The following is a 20,372-nucleotide window of genomic DNA, read 5'->3' as shown; positions in this document are numbered from 1 at the left end:
TCTTCCCCCATACGGTCCCAGTAGGCTAAATCTCTCTTTTCCCCCATACGGTCCCAGTAGGCTACATCTCTCTCTTCCCCATACGGTCCCAGTAGGCTACATCTCTCTCTTTCCCCATACGGTCCCAGTAGGCTACATCTCTCTCTTCCCCCATAGGGTCCCAGTAGGCTACATCTCTCTCTTCCCCCATAGGGTCCCAGTAGGCTACATCTCTCTCTTCCCCATAGGGTCCCAGTAGGCTACATCTCTCTCTTCCCCCATAGGGTTCCAGTAGGCTACATCTCTCTTCCCCCATAGGGTCCCAGTAGGCTACATCTCTCTCTTTCCCCATAGGGTCCCAGTAGGCTACATCTCTCTCTTTCCCCATAGGGTCCCAGTAGGCTACATCTCTCTCTTCCCCCATACGGTCCCAGTAGGCTACATCTCTCTCTTCCCCCATACGGTCCCAGTAGGCTACATCTCTCTCTTTCCCCATAGGGTCCCAGTAGGCTACATCTCTCTCTTTCCCCATAGGGTCCCAGTAGGCTACATCTCTCTCTTCCCCCATACGGTCCCAGTAGGCTACATCTCTCTCTTCCCCTATACGGTCCCAGTAGGCTACATCTCTCTCTTTCCCCATACGGTCCCAGTAGGCTACATCTCTCTCTTCCCCCATAGGGTCCCAGTAGGCTACATCTCTCTCTTCCCCCATAGGGTCCCAGTAGGCTACATCTCTCTCTTCCCCATATGTACGATATGTTACAGTCTAATGAATTCATATGGGAATGTGTGGTTGCCTTTGTGTGTGTTTAGCCTATTACAAACGTCATGTGTTTCTGTGCACCTGTGTAGTATTTTACTATTAGGCTGCCAAGGCAACGACTCCTCTTCCTGGTGTCCAAACAGGAAACCAATACAACACATACAATACATAACGTCTTGTTTAGTCTCGGATATCAAATCAACGTTTATTTGTCACGTGCGCTGAATACAACAGGTATAGACCTTACAGTGAAATGCTTACTTACAGGCTCTAACCAACAGTGCATAAAGGTATTAGGTGAACAATAGGTAAGTAAAGAAATAAAAAACAGTAAAAAGACAGGCTATATACAGTAGCGAGGCTATAAAAGTAGCGAGGTTACATACCGACACCGGTTAGTCAGGCTGATTGAGGTAGTATGTACATGTAGATATGGTTAAAGTGACTATGCATATATGATGAACAGAGAGTAGCAGTAGCATAAAAGAGGGGTTGGCGGGTGGTGGGTGGGACACAATGCAGATAGCCCGGTTAGCCAATGTGCGGGAGCACTGGTTGGTCGGCCTAATTGAGGTCGTATGTACAGTGAGGGAAGAAAGTATTTGATCCCCTGCTGATTTTGTACGTTTGCCCACTTACAAAGAAATGATCAGTCTATAATTTTAATAGTAGGTTTATTTGAACAGTGAGAGACAGAATAACAACAAAAAAATCCAGAAAAACGCATGTAAAAAATGTTATAAAATGATTTGCATTTTAATGAGGGAAATAAGTATTTGACCCCTCTGCAAAACATGACTTAGTACTTGGTGGCAAAACCCTTGTTGGCAATCACAGAGGTCAGACGTTTCTTGTAGTTGGCCACCAGGTTTGCACACATCTCAGGAGGGATTTTGTCCCACTCCTCTTTGCAGATCTTCTCCAAGTCATTAAGGTTTCGAGGCTGACGTTTGGCAACTCGAACGTTCAGCTCCCTCCACAGATTTTCTATGGGATTAAGGTCTGGAGACTGGCTAGGCCACTCCAGGACCTTAATGTGCTTCTTCTTGAGCCACTCCTTTGTTGCCTTGGCCGTGTGTTTTGGGTCATTGTCATGCTGGAATACCAACCCATTTTCAATGCCCTGGCTGAGGGAAGGAGGTTCTCACCCAAGATTTGACTGTACATGGCCCCGTCCATCGTCCCTTTGATGCGGTGAAGTTGTCCTGTCCCCTTAGCAGAAAAACACCCCCAAAGCATAATGTTTCCACCTCCATGTTTGACGGTGGAGATGGTGTTCTTGGGGTCATAGGCAGCATTCCTCCTCCTCCAAACACGGCGAGTTGAGTTGATGTCAAAGACCTCCATTTTGGTCTCATCTGACCACAACACTTTCACCAGTTGTCCTCTGAGTCATTCAGATGTTCATTGGCAAACTTCAGATGGGCATGTATATGTATTCTTGAGCAGGGGGACCTTGCGGGCGCTGCAGGATTTCAGTCCTTCGTGGCGTAGTGTGTTACCAATTGTTTTCTTGGTCACTATGGTCCCAGCTGCCTTGAGATCATTGACAAGATCCTCCCGTGTAGTTCTGGGCTGATTCCTCACCGTTCTCATGATCATTGAAACTCCACGAGGTGAGATCTTGCATGGAGCCCCAGGCCGAGGGATATTGACAGTTCTTTTGTGTTTCTTCCATTTGCGAATAATCACACCAAATGTTGTCACCCTCTCACCAAGCTGCTTGGCGATGGTCTTGTAGCCCATTCCAGCCTTGTGTAGGTCTACAATCTTGTCCCTGACATCCTTGGAGAGCTCTTTGGTCTTGGCCATGGTGGAGAGTTTGTAATCTGATTGATTGATTGCTTCTGTGGACAGGTGTCTTTTTTACAGGTAACAAGCTGCGGTTAGGAGCACTCCCTTTAAGAGTGTGCTCCTAATCTCAGCTCGTTACCTGTATAAAAGACACCTGGGAGCCAGAAATCTTTCTGATTGAGAGGGGTCAAATACTTATTTCCCTCATTAAAATGCAAATCCATTCATAACATTTTTGACATGTGTTTTTCTGGATATTTTTGTTGTTATTCTGTCTCTCCCTGTTCAAATAAACCTACCATTAAAATTATAGACTGATCCTTTCTTTGTCAGTGGGCAAACGTACAAAATCAGCAGGGGATCAAATACTTTTTTCCCCCACTGTGCATGAATGTATAGTTAAAGTTACTATGCATATGTGATGAACAGAGAGTAGCAGCAGAGTAAAAAGAGGGTTTGGGGGGAGGGGCACACAATGCAAATAGTCCGGGTAGCCATTAGATTACCTGTTCAGGAGTCTTATGGCCTTTTTGTCCTAGACTTGGCACTCTGGTACCGCTTGCCATGCGGTAGTAGAGAGAACAGTCTATGACTGGGGTGGCTGGGGTCTTTGATAATTTTTAGGGCCTTCCTCTGACACCGCCTGGTGTAGAGGTCCTGGATGGCAGGCAGCTTAGCCCCAGTGATGTACTGGGCCGTACGCACTACCCTCTGTAGTGCCTTGCGGTCAGAGGCCGAGCAATTGCCGTACCAGGCAGTGATGCAACCAGTCAGGATGCTCTCGATGTTGCCGATATCCGGATATCCGGAGCTTCGTAAAATAGACAACGGCACAAGGCACTGGGGAGGATGTCGACTTCTCTCAGACATTTTTGAAAGGGGAAAATCAATTATTCCAGGGAGGCTCCTCTTCAGACAGACAACTCTCCCAACAAATCACACGTTTGGGTAGACGGGGCTTTAAATGCGGGTGGGAATTATGCTCAGGATTAGCTAGGGCAGCAAGCGGGTACGGCAGTGACTTTACCGACGTGCTTTCCATTTTCGACTTGTCCTCTCTGTCCCAACTGACGACGCAACTTGTGCAGATGTATTAAGCTGCAAACCGTCTGTCTAGAGTGACGTATTGCTCATGTTTTGTTTGTGTGTGTTTGGATGTATACACTGTGTACCTTCTCTGTGCGTAATGTGTACAAACGAGTGAATTGAAGTGTCCAAGTAGTAGCCTGTGTTCCAGAGATGGAGCGATGCCTACAGCTGTGTGTGTGTGTGTTGTGGGGTGGCAGGTAGCCTAGTGGTTAGAGCGTTGGGCCAATAATCGTAAGGTTGCAGGATCTAATCCCCACGCTGACAAGGTAAAAATCTGTTGTTCTGCTCCTGACTTGCCTAGCTAAATGTGTGTGTAAATTTTTAATCAAGTTATATTTGTCACATGCTTTGTTAACAACAAGTGTGGACTAACAGTGAAATGCTTACTTATGGGCCCTTCCCAACAATACAGAGAGAAAGATAATAGAAAAGTAAAACAGGTAATAATAAATACACAATGAGCTGGTAACTTATACACAGGGTACTGAGTCAATGGTAGCTTGGCTCCTTACACAGGGTACCAGTACTAATGCATGTTAACATCAGAAGCCTCCTCCCTAAGTTTGTTTTATTCACTGCTTTAGCACACTCCGCCAAACTTGATGTCCTAGCCGTGTCTGAATCCTGGCTTAGGAAGGCCACCAAAAATCCAGAAATTTCCATCCCTAACTATAACATTTTTCCCGACAAGATAGAACTGCCAAAGGGGGCTGAGTTGAAATCTACTGCAGGGATAGCCTGCAGTGTTCTGTCATACTATCAAGGTCTGTGCCGAAACAATTTGAGCTTCTACTTTTAAAAATCCACCTTTCCAGAAACAAGCCTCTCACCTTCAGCCCCTAGCTGTGCCCTGGACGCCATATGTGAATTGATTGCCCCCCCATCTATCTTCAGAGTTTGTACTGTTAGGTGACCTGAACTGGGACATGCTTAACACCTCGGCCGTCCCACAATCTAAGCTAGATGCCCTCAATCTCACCCTAAATCCGTAACCATGGGCACCCTCATAGATATCATCCTGACCAACTTGCCCTCTAAATACACCTCTGCTGTCTTCAACCAGGATCTCAGCGATCACTGCCTCATTGCCTGCGTGAGTAATGGGTCCGCGGTCAAACGACCACGCCTCATCACTGTCAAACACTCCCTAAAACCCTTCAGCAAGCAGGCCTTTCTAATTGACCTGGCCCGGGTATCGTGGAAGGATGTTGACCTCAGCCCGTCAGTAGAGGATGCCTGGTTGCTCTTTAAAAGTGCTTTCCTCAACATCTTAAATAAGCATGCCCCATTCGAAAAATGTAGAACTAAGAACAGACATAACCCTTGGTTCACCCCAGACTTGACTGCCCTTGACAAGCACAAAAACATCCTGTGGCGTTCTGCATTAGCATCGAATAGCCCCTGCGATATGCAACTTTTCAGGGAAGTCAGAAACCAATACACTCAGTCAGTTAGGAAAGCTAAGGCTAGCTTTTTGAAACAGAAATGTGCATCCTGTAGCACTAATTCCAAAACGTTTTGGGACACTGTAAAGTCCATGGAGAATAAGAGAACCTCCTCCGAGCTGCCCACTGCACTGAGGCTAGGAAACACTGTCACCACCGATAAATCTACGATAATCGATCATTTCAATAAGAATTTTTCTACAACTGGCCATGCTTTCCACCTGGCTACCCCTACCCCAGCCAACAGCTCGGCAGCCCCTGCATCAACTTGCCCAAGCCCCCCCTCCCTGCTTCTCCTTCACCCAAATCCAGACAACTGATGTTCTGAAAGAGCTGCAAAATCTGGATCCCTACAAATCAGCTGGGCTAGACAATCTGGACCCTCTCTTTCTAAAATTATCCACCAAAATTGTTGCAACCCCTATTACTAGCCTGTTCAACCTGTCTTTCATATCGTTTGAGATCCCCAAAGATTGGAAAGCTGCCGCGGTCATCCCCCTCTTCAAAGGGGGAGACACTCTAGACCCAAACTGTTATAGACCTATATCCATCCTGCCGTGCCTTTCTAAAATCTTCGAAAGCCAAGTTAACAAATAGATCACCGACCATTTCGAATCCCACTGTACCTTCTCCGCTATACAATCTGGTTTCCGAGCTGGTCATGGGTGCACCTCAGCCACGCTCAAGGTCCTAAACAATCGATAAAAGACAGTACTGGGCAGCCGTCTTCATCGACCTGGCCAAGGCTTTTGACTCTGTCAATCACCTCATTCTCATCGGCAGACTCAATAGCCTTGGCTTCTCAAATGACTGCCCCGCCTGGTTCACCAACTACTTCTCAGATAGAGTTCAGTGTGTCAAATCGGAGGCTGTTGTCCGAACCTCTGGCAGTCTCTATGGGGGGTGCCACAGGGTTCAATTCTCGGGCCGACTCTTTTCTCTGTATATATCAATGATGTCGTTCTTGCTGCTGCTTGTGATTCTCTGATCCACCTCTACGCAGACGACACCATTCGGTATACATCTGGCCCTTCTTTGGACACTGTGTTAACTAACCTCCAGACGAGCTTCAATGCCATACAACACTCCTTCCATGGCCTCCAACTGCAAGTAAAACTAAATGCATGCTCTCCAACCGATTGCTGCCCACACCCGCCCACCCGACTAGCATCGCTACTCTGGACGGTTCTGACTTAGAATATGTGAACAACTACAAATACCTAGGTGTCTGGTTAGACTGTAAACTCTCCCTCCAGACTCACATTAAGCATCTCCAATCCAAAGTTAAATCTAGAATCGGCTTCCTATTTCGCAACAAAGCCTCCTTCACTCATGCTGCCAAACATACCCTCGTAAAACTGACGCAATGTAATTTACAAAATAGCCTCCAACACACTACTCAGCAAACTGGATGTAGTCTACCACAGTGCCATCCATTTTGTCACCAAAGCCCCATATACTTGATAAGAGAATTATCTATATAGAGGTAAATGAATCAATAAACCATGATGAATTATTAGTCATACAGCATGGTTAATGAATAATCAATGTAATGATCAATTGTCACGACACCTACGGAAGGTGTCGCCCCTCCTCGCCCGGGCGGCGCTCGGCGGTCGTCGTCGCCGGCCTACTAGCTGCCATCGATTTATGTTTCACGTTCTGTTAGTTAGGCCTAGGTTAGTTGCGCACCTGTTTTGTGTTAGTTGTTAGTGGGGAGGGGTATTTAGGCTAGTTAGTTAGGTTTGTTGTTTGTGCGGGATTGTTCGTTGGTCAGGGTGTGTTTTTCATGTGGTTCTGTATGTTTGGAGTTACGCTATTCCTTTTGGGCTGTGTCCCTGGTTACGTTCTTTTAAGGGTGGTGCATTACTTTTGCACACCTTGCACTCCATACCTTGCATATTTTTCCGTGTGGATATTTTTATTAAATTCATTAACGGAATCTTTCTGTCTCCTGCGCCTGACTCTTCGGAATCCACAAGCCACCCATTGTGACATCAATGTAGCGATCTATTGGTCTGATTAGTTCCAGAAAGTCCAGGAACCACTGGAGAGGGAAAGAAATGTGTGTATGCAATTAGTATAGAGAGCAGGGGACAGATGGTAAAGGGAGTAAAACTTCAAAGGGTTCCTAACCTTGAGGGAAAGGAACAGGCTGAGCTAGGCAGTGATAACAGTGTGAGAAGTCAATGGGGGATGCAGGTCACCAACAGTTTGTGTGTAAATGCATGTGCGTAAGTAAGCAAGAACTATAAAATGACTGTTTTGTTATCCTGACCTCAGAACGTTCTCTGAATAAAGCTACAGAAATCTTTTGCAGAAAGCTGAGTCCTTGCCTAATTATTTAACCCATTGTCTTACAAACCTTGGCCATTAGTCAAGGCGAATTGATTATTTATTATTATCATTAAGATATTAAATTCCTTTAACAATACTACCCACCATTCGACCTGTATACTCTCGTTGGCTGGCCCTCACTACATATTCGTCGCCAAACCCACTGGCTCCAGGTCATCTATAAGTCTTTGCTAGGTAAATCCCCACCTTATCTCAGCTCACTGGTCACCATAGCAACACCCACCCGTAGCACATGCTCCAGCAGGTATATTTCACTGGTCATCCCCAAAGCCAACACCTCCTTTGGCCGCCTTTCCTTCCAGTTCTCTGCTGCCAATGACTGGAACGAATTGCAAAAATCACTGAAGCTGGAGTCTTATATCTCCCTCTCTAACTTTAAGCATCAGCTGTCAGAGCAGCTTACCGATCACTGTACCTGTACACAGCCAATCTGTAAATAGCACACCCAACTACCTCATCCCCATATTGTTATTTATCCTCTTGCTATTTTTCACCCCAGTATCTCCACTTGCACATCATCTGCACTTCTATTACTCCAGTGTTAATGCTAAATTGTAATTGTTTCCACCTCTATGGCCTATGTATTGCCTTACCTCCCTACTCTTCTACATTTGCACACACTGTACATAGATTCTTTCTATTGTGTAATTGACTCTACGTTTGTTTATGTATAACTCTGTGTTGTTGTTTTCGTCGCACTGCTTTGCTTTATCTTGGCCAGGTCACAGTTGTAAATGAGAACTTGTTCTCAACTGGCCTACCTGGTTAAGGTGAAATAAAATTAATCAGTCATTTTCTTAATGAATGCATGCTTATTAGTAACTGGGATAAACAATTTCATAAATGTGTCAAGTGCAACGTCTGTTTGCTCCTCATTACACACCACGGACCAACAAATATTATTTACATCAACAACATAGGATTCACTACAAAACATATTGTATGACCTCTTATACACTATATTAGGCCCAGCCTTTGGAACTTTGGTTTTCCTAGATATGGCTACTATATTGTGATCACTACATCCGATGGATCTGGATACGGCTTTCAAGCACATTTCTGCAGCATTTGTAAAGATGTGATCAGTACATTTTGATGATTTAATTCCTGTGCTGTTTGTATCTATCCTGGTGGGTTGACTGATAACCTGAACCAGGTTGCAGGCATTGGTTACAGTTTGAAGCTTTTTCTTGAGTGGGCAGCTTTATGAAAGCCAGTCAATATTTAAGTCACCCAGAAAATATACCTCTCTATTTATATCACATACATTATCAAGCATTTTCACACATTATCCAGATACTGACTGTTAGCACTTGGTGGTCTATAGCAGCTTCCCACAAAAATGGGCTTTAGGTGAGGCAGATGAATTTGTAGCCACATTACTGCAACAGTATTTAACATGAGATCCTCTCTAAGCTTTACAGGAATGTGGTTCTGAATATAAACAGCAACTCCTCCACCACTGGCATTTAAGTATTTTCTGTAAATGTTATAACCTTGTATTGCTACCACTGTATCATCAAAGGTATTGTCTAAGTGAGTTTCAGAGATAGTCAGATTATGAATGTCATCTGTTATTAGCAAGTTATTAATTTCATGAACCTTGTTTCTTAAGCTACATATGTTAACGTGGGCTATTTTGAGCACTTTTCTGGGATGCTTGCTTGTTTTCATTGGTTTACTGGGAAGCTTAGCAGAAGTAGATATTCTTATGTTATTTATGTTAGTGCAGGGTGAGCTGCACACAGTGGACTTCCTACTAGGGCACACCACCTCATTGCTGACAGCATAAATCTACTGTAGTTCATAGACAAGTGATTGCTGCATACAATAGCTGTAGGATCAGCAGAGGCTTTCAGGGCAGTTAGATGGACATAAATTAGGTTACTTACATTGTGTCTACCAACGCCTCTGGTATAATGTACATTTGGTAAAGCATTATGATGACAGCGACACAATGGTAGAGATTAACTGAGCTGGGCTTGGGTCATTGATAAGTCATTGTCTCAATGCAGCCTTATAATGCTGTGAAAGGATCCAGGAGCCTAAATAATTTGGGTGGATCCCATCTTCCTTATGAAAACATGTTTTGTTTTCAAAAGGTATCAACATTTTCAACAAAAGTTATGCCCATTGAGCTGCAATAATCACATAGCCAGTTGTGAAGAGAAAGAATCCTACTAAAGCGTTCAATGTCACAATTCAGAGAGGACACAGGACCAGATATGATTGGTCTTTTAATAGTGTCTAGCAGAGAGTCAATCAGCTCTTTGAAATCCAGTTTCAACTGTTCTGAGCTGCCCTTCATAATGTCATTAAAACCCACATGGACTACGATAGAATCGATATCCATGTCCTGGCGTAGTACATTCGGGAGCAGTTTGGTAATGTTGTTTGTATCCGCTCCAGGCCTCTCGTTGGGAGTTTAGGCTGCTTAGCAGTAGGCCGCTATCTTCGGCTTCCACCGCTTGAAACATGCGACCATCATTGATTGTCATGCTCCTCTTGCTGTGCTCCTTCGACTCCGCTATCAGATGGGGGAGGAGAGGCAGGAGATGGCTTCCCTGGCGAACGAACTCCGGGCAACACCGGCCAGTTGTATAACGACAAACGACAAGACGGAGATGCATCCAACCTGCTCAAACGCCGTCCAGCCACCAGCGTAGAAAAGGTAAATATTCCACTCCGCGTTTTCCGAAGTTTCTTACATAGGCTGGCTAAGTGTGTGATCAAGGAATTCTCCTCAAATCTATAATCCTCTGCAACCAAACAATTGCCTCATTGAAAATCTGAGTGATCCAGGTTGTCCCGAAACAAAGCGTAGTAGATACAGTTCTTACAATGCTGGAACCATTCATTTACCTCTCCAGATGAAGAGGGCTCCATTGGAAAACTCATCTATGACTAACTTTGTTAGCTTGATGACTAACGTTAGCAGCTTAGCTAGGTTAGCGGCTCTTTCAAGCAGACTTTAACCTGTCAGTTAAGCAGGATTCCGGGATAAGAAATAGCGGTCCTAGCTGTTAAACGCAAACTGCGTCGCGGAATCCATGCAAAACAAATGAGGTATTTAAGAGTGTTTGTTTTAGTTAAAATAACAAACCGAGTGTTTCCAGTATACAATGTTCAGCTGCACGCACAGGTAAACACACAGCATAGACTTTAGACCATTATATAAACTATAGTCCTTCAATCAATGACAGATATACAGTCAGGTCCAAAATTATTGTCACCCTTGATAAAGATGAGCAAAAAAGTATGTATAAAATACATAATACAAATACTGAGCTTTATTGTGTGCTCATAAAAAAGGGAAAATTATACATTACTCAGAGAAAGAGAAGTAATACTCTCAAAAGAGAGGGGTCAACATTATTGGAACCCCAGTTTTCAATACCTTTTAATACCTTACCTTGTGAGGATAATGGCACTGAGCCTTTTTCTAAAATGTTTTATGAGATTGGAGAACATATTGGGGGATCCATACAGATACATTCCTCCATACAGATACATTCCTCCATACAGATTGTTTCCAGATCCTTGATAACCTTTGTCTGCGCATATGGACTGCCCTCTTCAATTCATACCACAGGTTTTCAATGTGGTTCAAGTCCGAAAATGTTGATTTTGTGGTTCATTAACCGTTTCTTTGTGGATGTTGATGTGTGCTTGGGGTTATTGTCATGCTGGAAGACCCACCTGCAGCCAAGTTTCAGCCACCTGGCACAGGCAACCAGGTTTCTGGCTAAAATGTCCTGGTACATGGTAAAGTTCATGATGCTGTTGATCTTAACTAGGGCCCCAGGACCAGTGGAAGCAAAATAGCCCAATACAATCAAATATCCAGCACCATAATTTACAGTAGGTATGGGGCGCTTATACAGTGCATTCGGAAAGTATTCAGACCCCTTCCTTTTTCCCACATTTTGTTATGCTACAGCCTTATTCTAAAATTGTTTTGTTTTTTAAATGTCCCTGATCAATCTATCTCAATACCCCATAATAACAAAGCAAAAACAAGTTTTAAGAAACTGAGATATCACTTTTGCATAAGTATTCAGCACTTTGTTGAAGACCCTTTGTCTTCATTTGTATGATATTACAAGCTTGGCACACCTGTATTTTTTTAGGCAAGTCAGTTAAGAACGAAACCTCAAGCTCTGTCAGGTTGGATGGGGAACATCGCAACACAGCTATTTTCAGGTCTCTCCAGAGTCTGGGCCACTCAAGGACATTCAGAGACTTGCCCTGAAAGCCACTCCGTATACAATTGTATTAGTATAAAATAATATAATTTCCCATTTTTTTGCATACAATATAGCTCAGTACTTGTATTCTAGATTTTATAGTCTTTTTGTGCTCATCTTTATCAAGGGTGCCAGTCATTTTGGACCTGACTGTATATGCTTGTGCATGACTTGATTGATCATAATGATGGTCAATTTAATGATGGTCAATCTGAGGTACTATGTTTTTTTTCAGAATGATTAACATTTTGTGATGGTATCATTATCTGCTTTTAGTGTAAGTTAAATTTCACTTAATTGATTTAGATGATAGCAACTTACACACACACACACACACACACACACACACACACACATATACACCTTTCAGAAAGGGGAAGTTTTTACCAGTAAATAAGGCAATTATTCAGACTGGCAGTGGCTTATCTGAAAGCTGTTGTGATTGTTCTGCATTTTATTTGAGGAAACTGAAAGTCAAGTTAGCACTGATAATGTGACCGAAACCTACTATTACCACATCCGCTATTGAGAATCATCATATTCTTTCAACTTGTTCTCACAGCACCCACATATGACATAGCTATGGCATCTGACATAGCCCTGGGTCTGACAGCGTTCACCTTGCTAATACTCTCTCTGCTCCACCAGTGTGTCCCTCACCCACTCACTCCTCCGAATAATGGACTTCGTAAGTGCCGCACCAACTTGTCCATTCCAGCCCTGGAGGTGCTCCCAGGCGGGGGATGGGACAACCTGAGGAACATGGACATGGGACGAGTCATGAACTTCAGCTTCTCCCAGTGCCAGACCACGGAGGACGGATTCTACCTCATCCCGGATGAGGTTTTTGTCATCCCACAGAAGCTCACTGGTGTGGAGACCAATTCTGAGATCATCAACACTTGGCTGGAACAGCGCAGCTCCACGTCTTTCTCCATCAACTCGGACGTGTCCTTCCTCTCCGTGCTCAATGCGAAGTTCTCCATTGAGAATCAGCGGGTGAAGACTCACCAGGTCCAAGGGAGCTCTGTCACCGCTCGTGTACAAGTGAGTTTCTCCATAAAGAAACAGTACTTTTTTAAAACAATTATTTATCTATTTAATGTCATGTACATTCATCTCGGCAATGATAAAATCATTTATGTTTTGACATAGTTTGTAGTAAGTCTCCCTTGAAAATAGATTTTTAAAAAGAGAGAGTGGAATATCCATGTATCCATGTCATGTTATTACAGTAATCCTGTTCCTTTAAGGCTTTCTGAACAGTCAGTACTAGATAGTGTTCCTTATCTTAGTATAGTTTGATCTCTAGATTAGCAATTGAGGACACCTAACCTCAAGGTTATTTCCTGGTTAAAGGTGAAATAAAAAAACCTGATTGCTCCCTTCCAGGTGCGTAACTTCCTATACACGGTAAAGGCTCACCCTGACTTCACTCTGGATGGCCGCTTTGCCCACCAGGCTGAGGAGATCGCAGATGCAATAGAAAACAACCAGACTCGACAGGCAGCGTATTTATCTGAGAAGATGGTGTTGGACTATGGAACCCATGTGATAACCAGTGTTGATGCAGGGGCCGCCTTAGTGCAAGAGGACTATCTCCGTTCATCTTACGTGTCCGACAGTGAGACGGCAAAGTTCTCTGTTTCGGCATCGGCAGGTCTTAACTTCTTTGATAAAGTCAAATTTGACATTGGCAGTAAGGACGCACAAGAGACATCCGAGTCACATAGTTATCAGGGCAACATCACCTACTCCATAATACAGAGCCATGGTGGTGCTCCCTTCTACCCAGGCATCACTTTGCAGAAGTGGCAAGAGAGCACCAAGAACAACCTGGTGGGCATCGACCGGGCAGGACTGCCTCTGCACTACTTCCTCAACCGGATGACCTTCCCCGATCTCCCTGAACCAACCATTGGCAAACTGGCACTGTCTGTTAGTCAGGCCATCCAGCGCTACTATAGCATTAACACACACCCTGGCTGCGTTAAACCAGACTCCAAGAACTTCAACTTCCAAGCCAACATGGACGACAGCTCCTGCGAGGGTCCGGCCACCAACCTCAGCTTCGGTGGGGTGTTTCAGCAGTGCACCATGCTCACTGGGGATGCAGACCCAATCTGCCAAGCCCTGGCACAGAAGAACCCAGACACAGGCTCTTACTCATGTGGTCAGCCCTACAAAGCCACCCTGTTACGCTCTGAGGTGAAAGAGGAGAGCTACAGCACGTATGAGTGCCACAGGCATTGCCATGGCTGCTGGCTGCTTTTAACCTGCTGCGACAACGTCTGTGGAGATGCCTACCATGTCCGCTCCGCTCGCATTGACACCTACTGGTGCTCCACCAATGAGGCAACCCCAGAGTACTCAGGATACCTCTTTGGGGGACTCTATAGCCCATCCCTGTTGAACCCTCTGACCAAAACTAAGAGCTGCCCTCCAAACTTCAACATTCAAATGAAGCTTCTGTCCAACGGTCTGATGATCTGCCTGAGCAATGACTATGAGACTTCCACCAGGTTTTCAGTCCCCTTTGGAGGCCTGTTCAGTTGCCAGTCTAACAACCCCCTTGCACAGGATCAACCCCGTTGCCCTCCCCAGTTCAGCCAGCACCTGGCTACTGTTAGTGATGGCTGCCAGGTGCTCTACTGTGTCCAGTCTGGCTTGTTCACAGGTGGCCAGCTGCTGCCTGTACGCTTGCCACCTTTCACTCGTCCTCCACTGATCAGCATGACTGCCACTAACACGGTGGCTGTGATGACCGAGGGAGATCGGGCGTGGGTCAGGGTGGGACAGACCAAGATGTGGAAGCTGGCCAAGGTGACAGAGATCCAGAGTATGGTGCAGGCGTTCGATCCAGCCTCGGGACAGATGACAGGGGGGCAGAAGTCTGGTGTGGCCTTTGGAGTAATTTGCTTGGTTGCCTTGGTGGTGGTTGGGGCTGTGCTGCTGGTGAGACGGAGGAGGGTCTCAAGGTTTGGGAGGGGGAGAGGATATGAGGAGATCCACAGCGAGGGGCAGAGTGAGGGAGGTGTGGAGAGTCAAGAAGAGCAGGGCTCTGAGACAATGACCCAGACCCTGTTGCCATGAGACCACATTCCACACAGTTGACATATTAAGAAGAAAACAGCTTTGAGATAACTGTGCTGTATTGTATAATGAACCTCTCATGCTTGCTTTCCCTTTACGATCAATAATCTAAAATACCGGATAGGTATAAGGTGGAAAATGCACAAATTTACTGCGACGCAAATTATTTAGTAAAAGACACCAACTTCCTGCCTTCACCAGGGTTTTACTACACAATACATTAGTACACAACACCATACAATACAATACAACACAATACAATAGAACACAATACAAAACAATACAACACAATACTGTTAATGAATGTATGGCAAAAAGGGTGAAAAAAATCTATTGACCTATTTTTGATGTTTTTAGTTAAATTTTTATCCTGTGGTTATGCTTTCATGCTTTCCATTGAGAATGTTTTTACTGAAATCTACTATGATTCAATAGCATTATTGTTTTCTGTTATAACATTTTAATTTGTGTATGATTTGGACATGAAAATAAAACAACTAACACAATATTCATTGAAGTTACTCATCTTGTCAAATGTCACAGCTGTACTTTAAAAGACGCCAACAAGGGTTCACTATAGGACATTATAGTCTGGTGACCTCTAGCGTGTTTTGACAGACATCGCAGTCCCCTCAGAATATTTATTCTCCTTAAAGTATTGTGGTGGGGAAGTGGAATACATGAATATACATGTAACCAAAGCAGGTCACATGTATCTTGATAAACTGTATAATCTCTCAAGACTCTAAGTGAGACTCATCATTGTAATTTTTTATTTTATTTTTGTAAAATACAATTGCCTAATTTGCTACCACAACACATATCATCTTAAATCTTCCTCAATAAAGCCTTCCTAATTTCCCCCTGAACATAAAAAGACAATGAAGAAGCTGAGGACAAGGAGTTGATTTTGTTGTTAGTACACAGACAGACATAAATATACAGTCACATACAGACACACACACACACACACACACACACACACACACACACACACACACACACACACACACACACACACACACACACACACACATTGAGCTTCCTGTAAAGAGGCAGAATGCCCATGCCACTCTGAGTCTTGTGAAAACCTTCCCCCACACTCATCTGGGATTCATCCTGTCAGCTTGTGCACATCAAAACAAAACCACTCAGCCGTGGAAATCTGACCAACCTCAGGAAGAGAGGCCTGGAGAAGGGGAAGTCCCTTAGCCACACAATGGCCTTGACATTCAGCACAGCGAAGAAGCATTCCCCACAGAACCAGATATAGGACCAAGTGTTATTCGGTTCATAGTTTCTTATGGATGTCAGGAGGAAGCAGCAAAACAACATTTTGTGCAGAAGCAGGCAGTTTTTACAAGAGAAGACAGGTCTCGTGAAATTCCAAAGGCAAAGCACTACTGCTGACTGAGAAGAGCGGGTGAGACGAAAACAAACACAGTTGGATGATTTAAAGGTAGGAGTGCGTTTCGGCGAGTGTGCACGGTTCTATTTCCACTACAGCTGCAGGCAGAGCTGCAGTGAGATTCTGTGCTCCACTTAGCCTTTCAGTGTGGAGGAGGTTATTGGTGTGCCCTCATTTAGACACAAAACAAGTGTAGAACAATATACAACAACACTGTATATTATCTTTGATCTTTGGTAATCTTTGCCCCGTTTGTGAATCCGTATGTAATGTATGTTATTTGTAACACTTTTCTAGAAGGAGCAGAGGGGCTATGGCAGAGGGGCTATGGCAGAGGGGCTATGGCAGAGGGGCTATGGAAGGGAGGCTATGGCAGAGGGGCTATGGAAGGGAGGCTATAGCAGAGGGGCTATGGCAGAGGGACTATGGAAGGGAGGCTATGGCAGAGGGGCTATGGCAGAGGGGCTATGGAAGGGAGGCTATAGCAGAGGGGCTATGGCAGAGGGACTATGGAAGGGAGGCTATGGCAGAGGGACTATGGCAGAGGGGCTATGGCAGAGGGACTATGGAAGGGAGGCTATGGCAGAGGGGCTATGGCAGAGGGGCTATGGAAGAGGGACTATGGAAGGGAGGCTATGGCAGAGGGACTATGGCAGAGGGGCTATGGCAGAGGGGCTATGGAAGAGGGACTATGGAAGGGAGGCTATGGCAGAGGGGCTATGGAAGGGAGGCTATGGCAGAGGGGCTATGGCAGAGGGGCTATGGAAATATTAAAATAGTTATGTTTTGATTTAGAAGATGTCGTGAAACATCACTCAACATCCCATTGCATTGTGGAGGCATTTAGATTTTTTAAAGAATGTAGACTGTTTGCAGTACAAGAAAGTTTTCCATTCCTGATAATAACCTCTGTAAATTCCAGGAGCCATGGCATTCCGAAGTCTCTTCCTTTATACCTTGAGTCTGCCCGTCCTGGTGCAGATGCCCAGCAGCAGAGCCTGTAGGACTGGATCGGGGTCAGAGTGTGAGAAAGCCCCCTTTGTGCCCGGCTACAACCTGGCAGGGGAGGGCTTCGATGTGGTCAGGATGCGTCGTAAAGGGGCCTACGTCATCAACGTCAAAGCCCACCTGTCTGACAACCACACATGTATTCTCTGTGAGAACCGCTTCCAGAAGGGACAGGTCCAGAGGTTGCCTTCTGCCGTGCTGGACTGGCGTCCATTGAGCAGCTGCAGCAAGCAGCTGTCCAGTGCCCTGCACCACTCAGTGGACTCCCTACTACGTAGCTCTAGCTCCCTCATAAACAACAACTGGGGTATGGACCTGAGGCTAGAGACTTATGGCAAGGCAGTGCTGGGGGGCAGCCGCTCCGAAATGGCCAAGTTTGCCAGATCCCAGCACAGTGTGGACAAGGCCACCTTTGCCACCCATGAGATCAGCTGTACATACTACAGGTAGGGAAGGGCTTTATTGTTGACAGCTGTTTTCTATAAACTAATCTATCTCAATGTCACTAAATAGATTAAATATCTATGCTAAGGTTAATCTGTGTCGTTCTATTCGCATGAATTATTACAACGCATATGACAACATTATGACAACTTACTGAATCACTAATCATTGCAGTATACAGTATCGTCTATCCTGGTCCCAGATCTGTTAGTGCTCTATAGCAAACACCTATGGTGAGTGTCATGCCAAACATGATAATGACCATGGGAGTTGGCATGAGACAGCACAAGCAGATCTGGGACCAGGCTGAGTATTGTCAATGAAAAGGGGTTGATGTAGATCCACATGCCCCGTTGTTGATTTTCCAGTTACAGGCTGGTAGACCATCCGGACCTCAGCGCTGAGTTTGCTAAACATCTCAAGAGACTGCCACAGGGGCTTGACAACAAGAGCAAATTGCTGTACCGGCGGATGATCGACACGTACGGCACTCATTACATCCGTCAGGTGCAGCTGGGTGGTAGGGTGAGGCGCGTCACTGCCTTCCGCACCTGCCTGGCCACCCTGAAGGGCTTCTCAGAGTCCGAGATAAAGACCTGCTTAAATGTTGAGCTGAAAATGGCCTTAGGCTTCCTCCCAGCAAACGCGTCCTTCTCCAACAAATGTGACGACCTCCTAAAGGGGAACATGAGCATGGGCTTCTACCAGGGGTTTATGACCCACAAGATTGAGGTTCTAGGAGGGGAAAAGTATTTTCCCGATATCTTGTACCATCAGGACCCATCCCAAGCATACCATAGCTGGATGAACAGCTTGCATGATAATCCAGGTGTGGTCTCCTATGCTATATTCCCCCTGCACAACCTGGTTGATGATCCAGAGGTTAGTGCCAACCTGAGGAGCATGGTGGCAGAGTACATTGACGAGAACAAGCTTCCTGTAGACCAGGGGGAATTTAAAACCTGCTCCCCGGCCCCTAACCTGGATCACAACTGTTGTCCTCTACGGGCAGGCCGCGGGACTCTCAGGGTAATGGTCCACAGAGCTGCAGGTTTGAGAGCAGATACCTTCACAAAGACTGATGGCTATGTTAAAATATGGTACAATGGCATGTATGAGGAAACAGATACTGTCATGGATGATAATGATCCGGTATGGAATGCCACGTACAACTTTGGCTCAGTGGAGTTTGGTCATCAGCTGCTGTTTGAGGTTTGGGACAGAGATGTGCTTTACAATGACATGGCAGGAAGATGTTTGGTCTTCCCTGAACGAGGAACTCATTCACACAGCTGTCAGCTAAAGAAAGGGGTTCTGCACTTCACTTACAGCTCTGAATGTGACGCCCACTTAACAGGCTATAGGTGTGGACGGTACTCTCCTAGTACATAAGGTTTTGGATCGAAAATACACCTGGGTCGTATTCATTAGTGCACACCGTAGCAAAACATTGTGCAACGGGGGGGGGGACACAAGCGTTTCTTATTTGACAATAATAAGAGTGTTAGTCAAAATGTTGACGTGTTCCAACCCTGGCCTGTATCAATAATTGGTGTTTATTTTAGGATAAGGCCGGGATTCAATACAAAGAGCATTTTGGAGTGTCGCCATTAAAGTCAATGATCCAGTTTCAGTTGACAGAGATCACATTATCGGCAATAGCTGCAAATGTCCGCTAATTTGGAAATAACCTTAAATGTCAAGCGAGCTACAACGTGCTTCGGGGTTGAATCCCGGCCTTGGTCAGCCTTTCTTTATTCCTGTATCTATTATATACTTAGAAATCCATACCAATAAAGTAGATGAACAAAAGTATTCACGTCTCAGGTTTTTTTTCAGTAATGAACACAACAATTATTTCTTGTTTGGCCATCTCCAGGTGAATCAGTTACAACAAATATTGCCATATAATATTTTTTTCATGCTCTAAATTCACATGCACCATCAGGATAAATCCATTTGATTTCAATCACTTCTTGACAGCACCCCTTTCGATTTGAACGAAACCTTCCATACATATGTACCCATTGTAGAAGTGCTCAGTAAGTGACTCTTTGGACCTGAATGAAAAAACATTCAAGACATATAGGAAAAGGTTGATATAATTTAAAGCTTCGAAACAGGGTTGTCAAACTGTTTAATAATTTATTGAAAAAAAAAATATATATATATTTTTTTAAATTTCATTTTGTAGCCTTAAATGTCAATTAGGCTGATCTAAAAACGCGGTAAAATTCGCTTTTGTATCTTCATTTGTTTTTGTGTTTGAGGGGGGGTTTGTATAATCTGAGGTTTTGAGACGTGCCCACCATCGGCTGAGACAACATGCCCTTCATGTTTTGGCTGATAACTGTACAAAATGGTAATCAAATATAAATTTGGACTTTCAAATGGTACCACAAAGATGGTTGGAGGACCACACATCAGAGAATGTTGACTTGAATGGGAATATCTGTTGTTTTACAATATACAGTCAATCCTCCATAGGAAACCTATTGAAATCCTAGAAATATAGATAATAGAATAGAGATGACCATTTAAATTGACATTCGACAGTGGGTGGACCGGCAGCCATTTTTGTGGTAGAAATTAGAAGTTAAACTGTAAATTATTTTATTTCTATGATTGAAATGACACCAATCCTGCACTCAAGTTGTGTCTCTCAACCAATGTCGGGCACAAAAACCTCAGATTATGTAAAATAGGTAAACTACAACATATGCGAATATGAAAAAAATCAAAGT

At 44.6% G+C, this 20,372-nt stretch overlaps 2 protein-coding genes across 2 annotated transcripts; both read left to right on the top strand.

Annotated features, from left to right (window-relative positions):
• Nucleotides 1-12,157: 12,157 nt before the first annotated feature.
• mpeg1.1 (macrophage expressed 1, tandem duplicate 1) lies at nucleotides 12,158-15,276 on the top strand. Its single transcript, XM_014172502.2, has 2 exons — nucleotides 12,158-12,722; nucleotides 13,068-15,276. The coding sequence occupies exons 1-2, from the start codon at nucleotides 12,258-12,260 to the stop codon at nucleotides 14,766-14,768; spliced, it is 2,166 nt and encodes a 721-aa protein (XP_014027977.1). The 5' UTR covers nucleotides 12,158-12,257; the 3' UTR covers nucleotides 14,769-15,276.
• Nucleotides 15,277-15,811: 535 nt separating this feature from the next.
• On the top strand, nucleotides 15,812-19,443 carry prf1.5 (perforin 1.5). The gene is made up of 3 exons (XM_014172505.2): nucleotides 15,812-16,227; nucleotides 17,099-17,630; nucleotides 17,997-19,443. The coding sequence occupies exons 2-3, from the start codon at nucleotides 17,104-17,106 to the stop codon at nucleotides 19,018-19,020; spliced, it is 1,551 nt and encodes a 516-aa protein (XP_014027980.1). The 5' UTR covers nucleotides 15,812-16,227; nucleotides 17,099-17,103; the 3' UTR covers nucleotides 19,021-19,443.
• The last annotated feature ends 929 nt before the right edge of the window (nucleotides 19,444-20,372 follow it).

The sequence above is a fragment of the Salmo salar genome, chromosome ssa24 (genome assembly GCF_905237065.1).
Source record: "Salmo salar chromosome ssa24, Ssal_v3.1, whole genome shotgun sequence".
Lineage (NCBI taxonomy): Eukaryota > Metazoa > Chordata > Actinopteri > Salmoniformes > Salmonidae > Salmo > Salmo salar.
This window is presented reverse-complemented; position numbering and strand designations above follow the sequence as displayed.

Coding starts and splice junctions, on each gene's coding strand:
- prf1.5 (XM_014172505.2), top strand. CDS start 17,104: ATGGCATTCCGAAGTCTCTTCCTTTATACCTTGAGTCTGCCCGTCCTG. Junction 17,631..17,996: donor ATCAGCTGTACATACTACAG/GTAGGGAAGGGC, acceptor TTGATTTTCCAG/TTACAGGCTGGTAGACCATC.
- mpeg1.1 (XM_014172502.2), top strand. CDS start 12,258: ATGGCATCTGACATAGCCCTGGGTCTGACAGCGTTCACCTTGCTAATA. Junction 12,723..13,067: donor CTGTCACCGCTCGTGTACAA/GTGAGTTTCTCC, acceptor GCTCCCTTCCAG/GTGCGTAACTTCCTATACAC.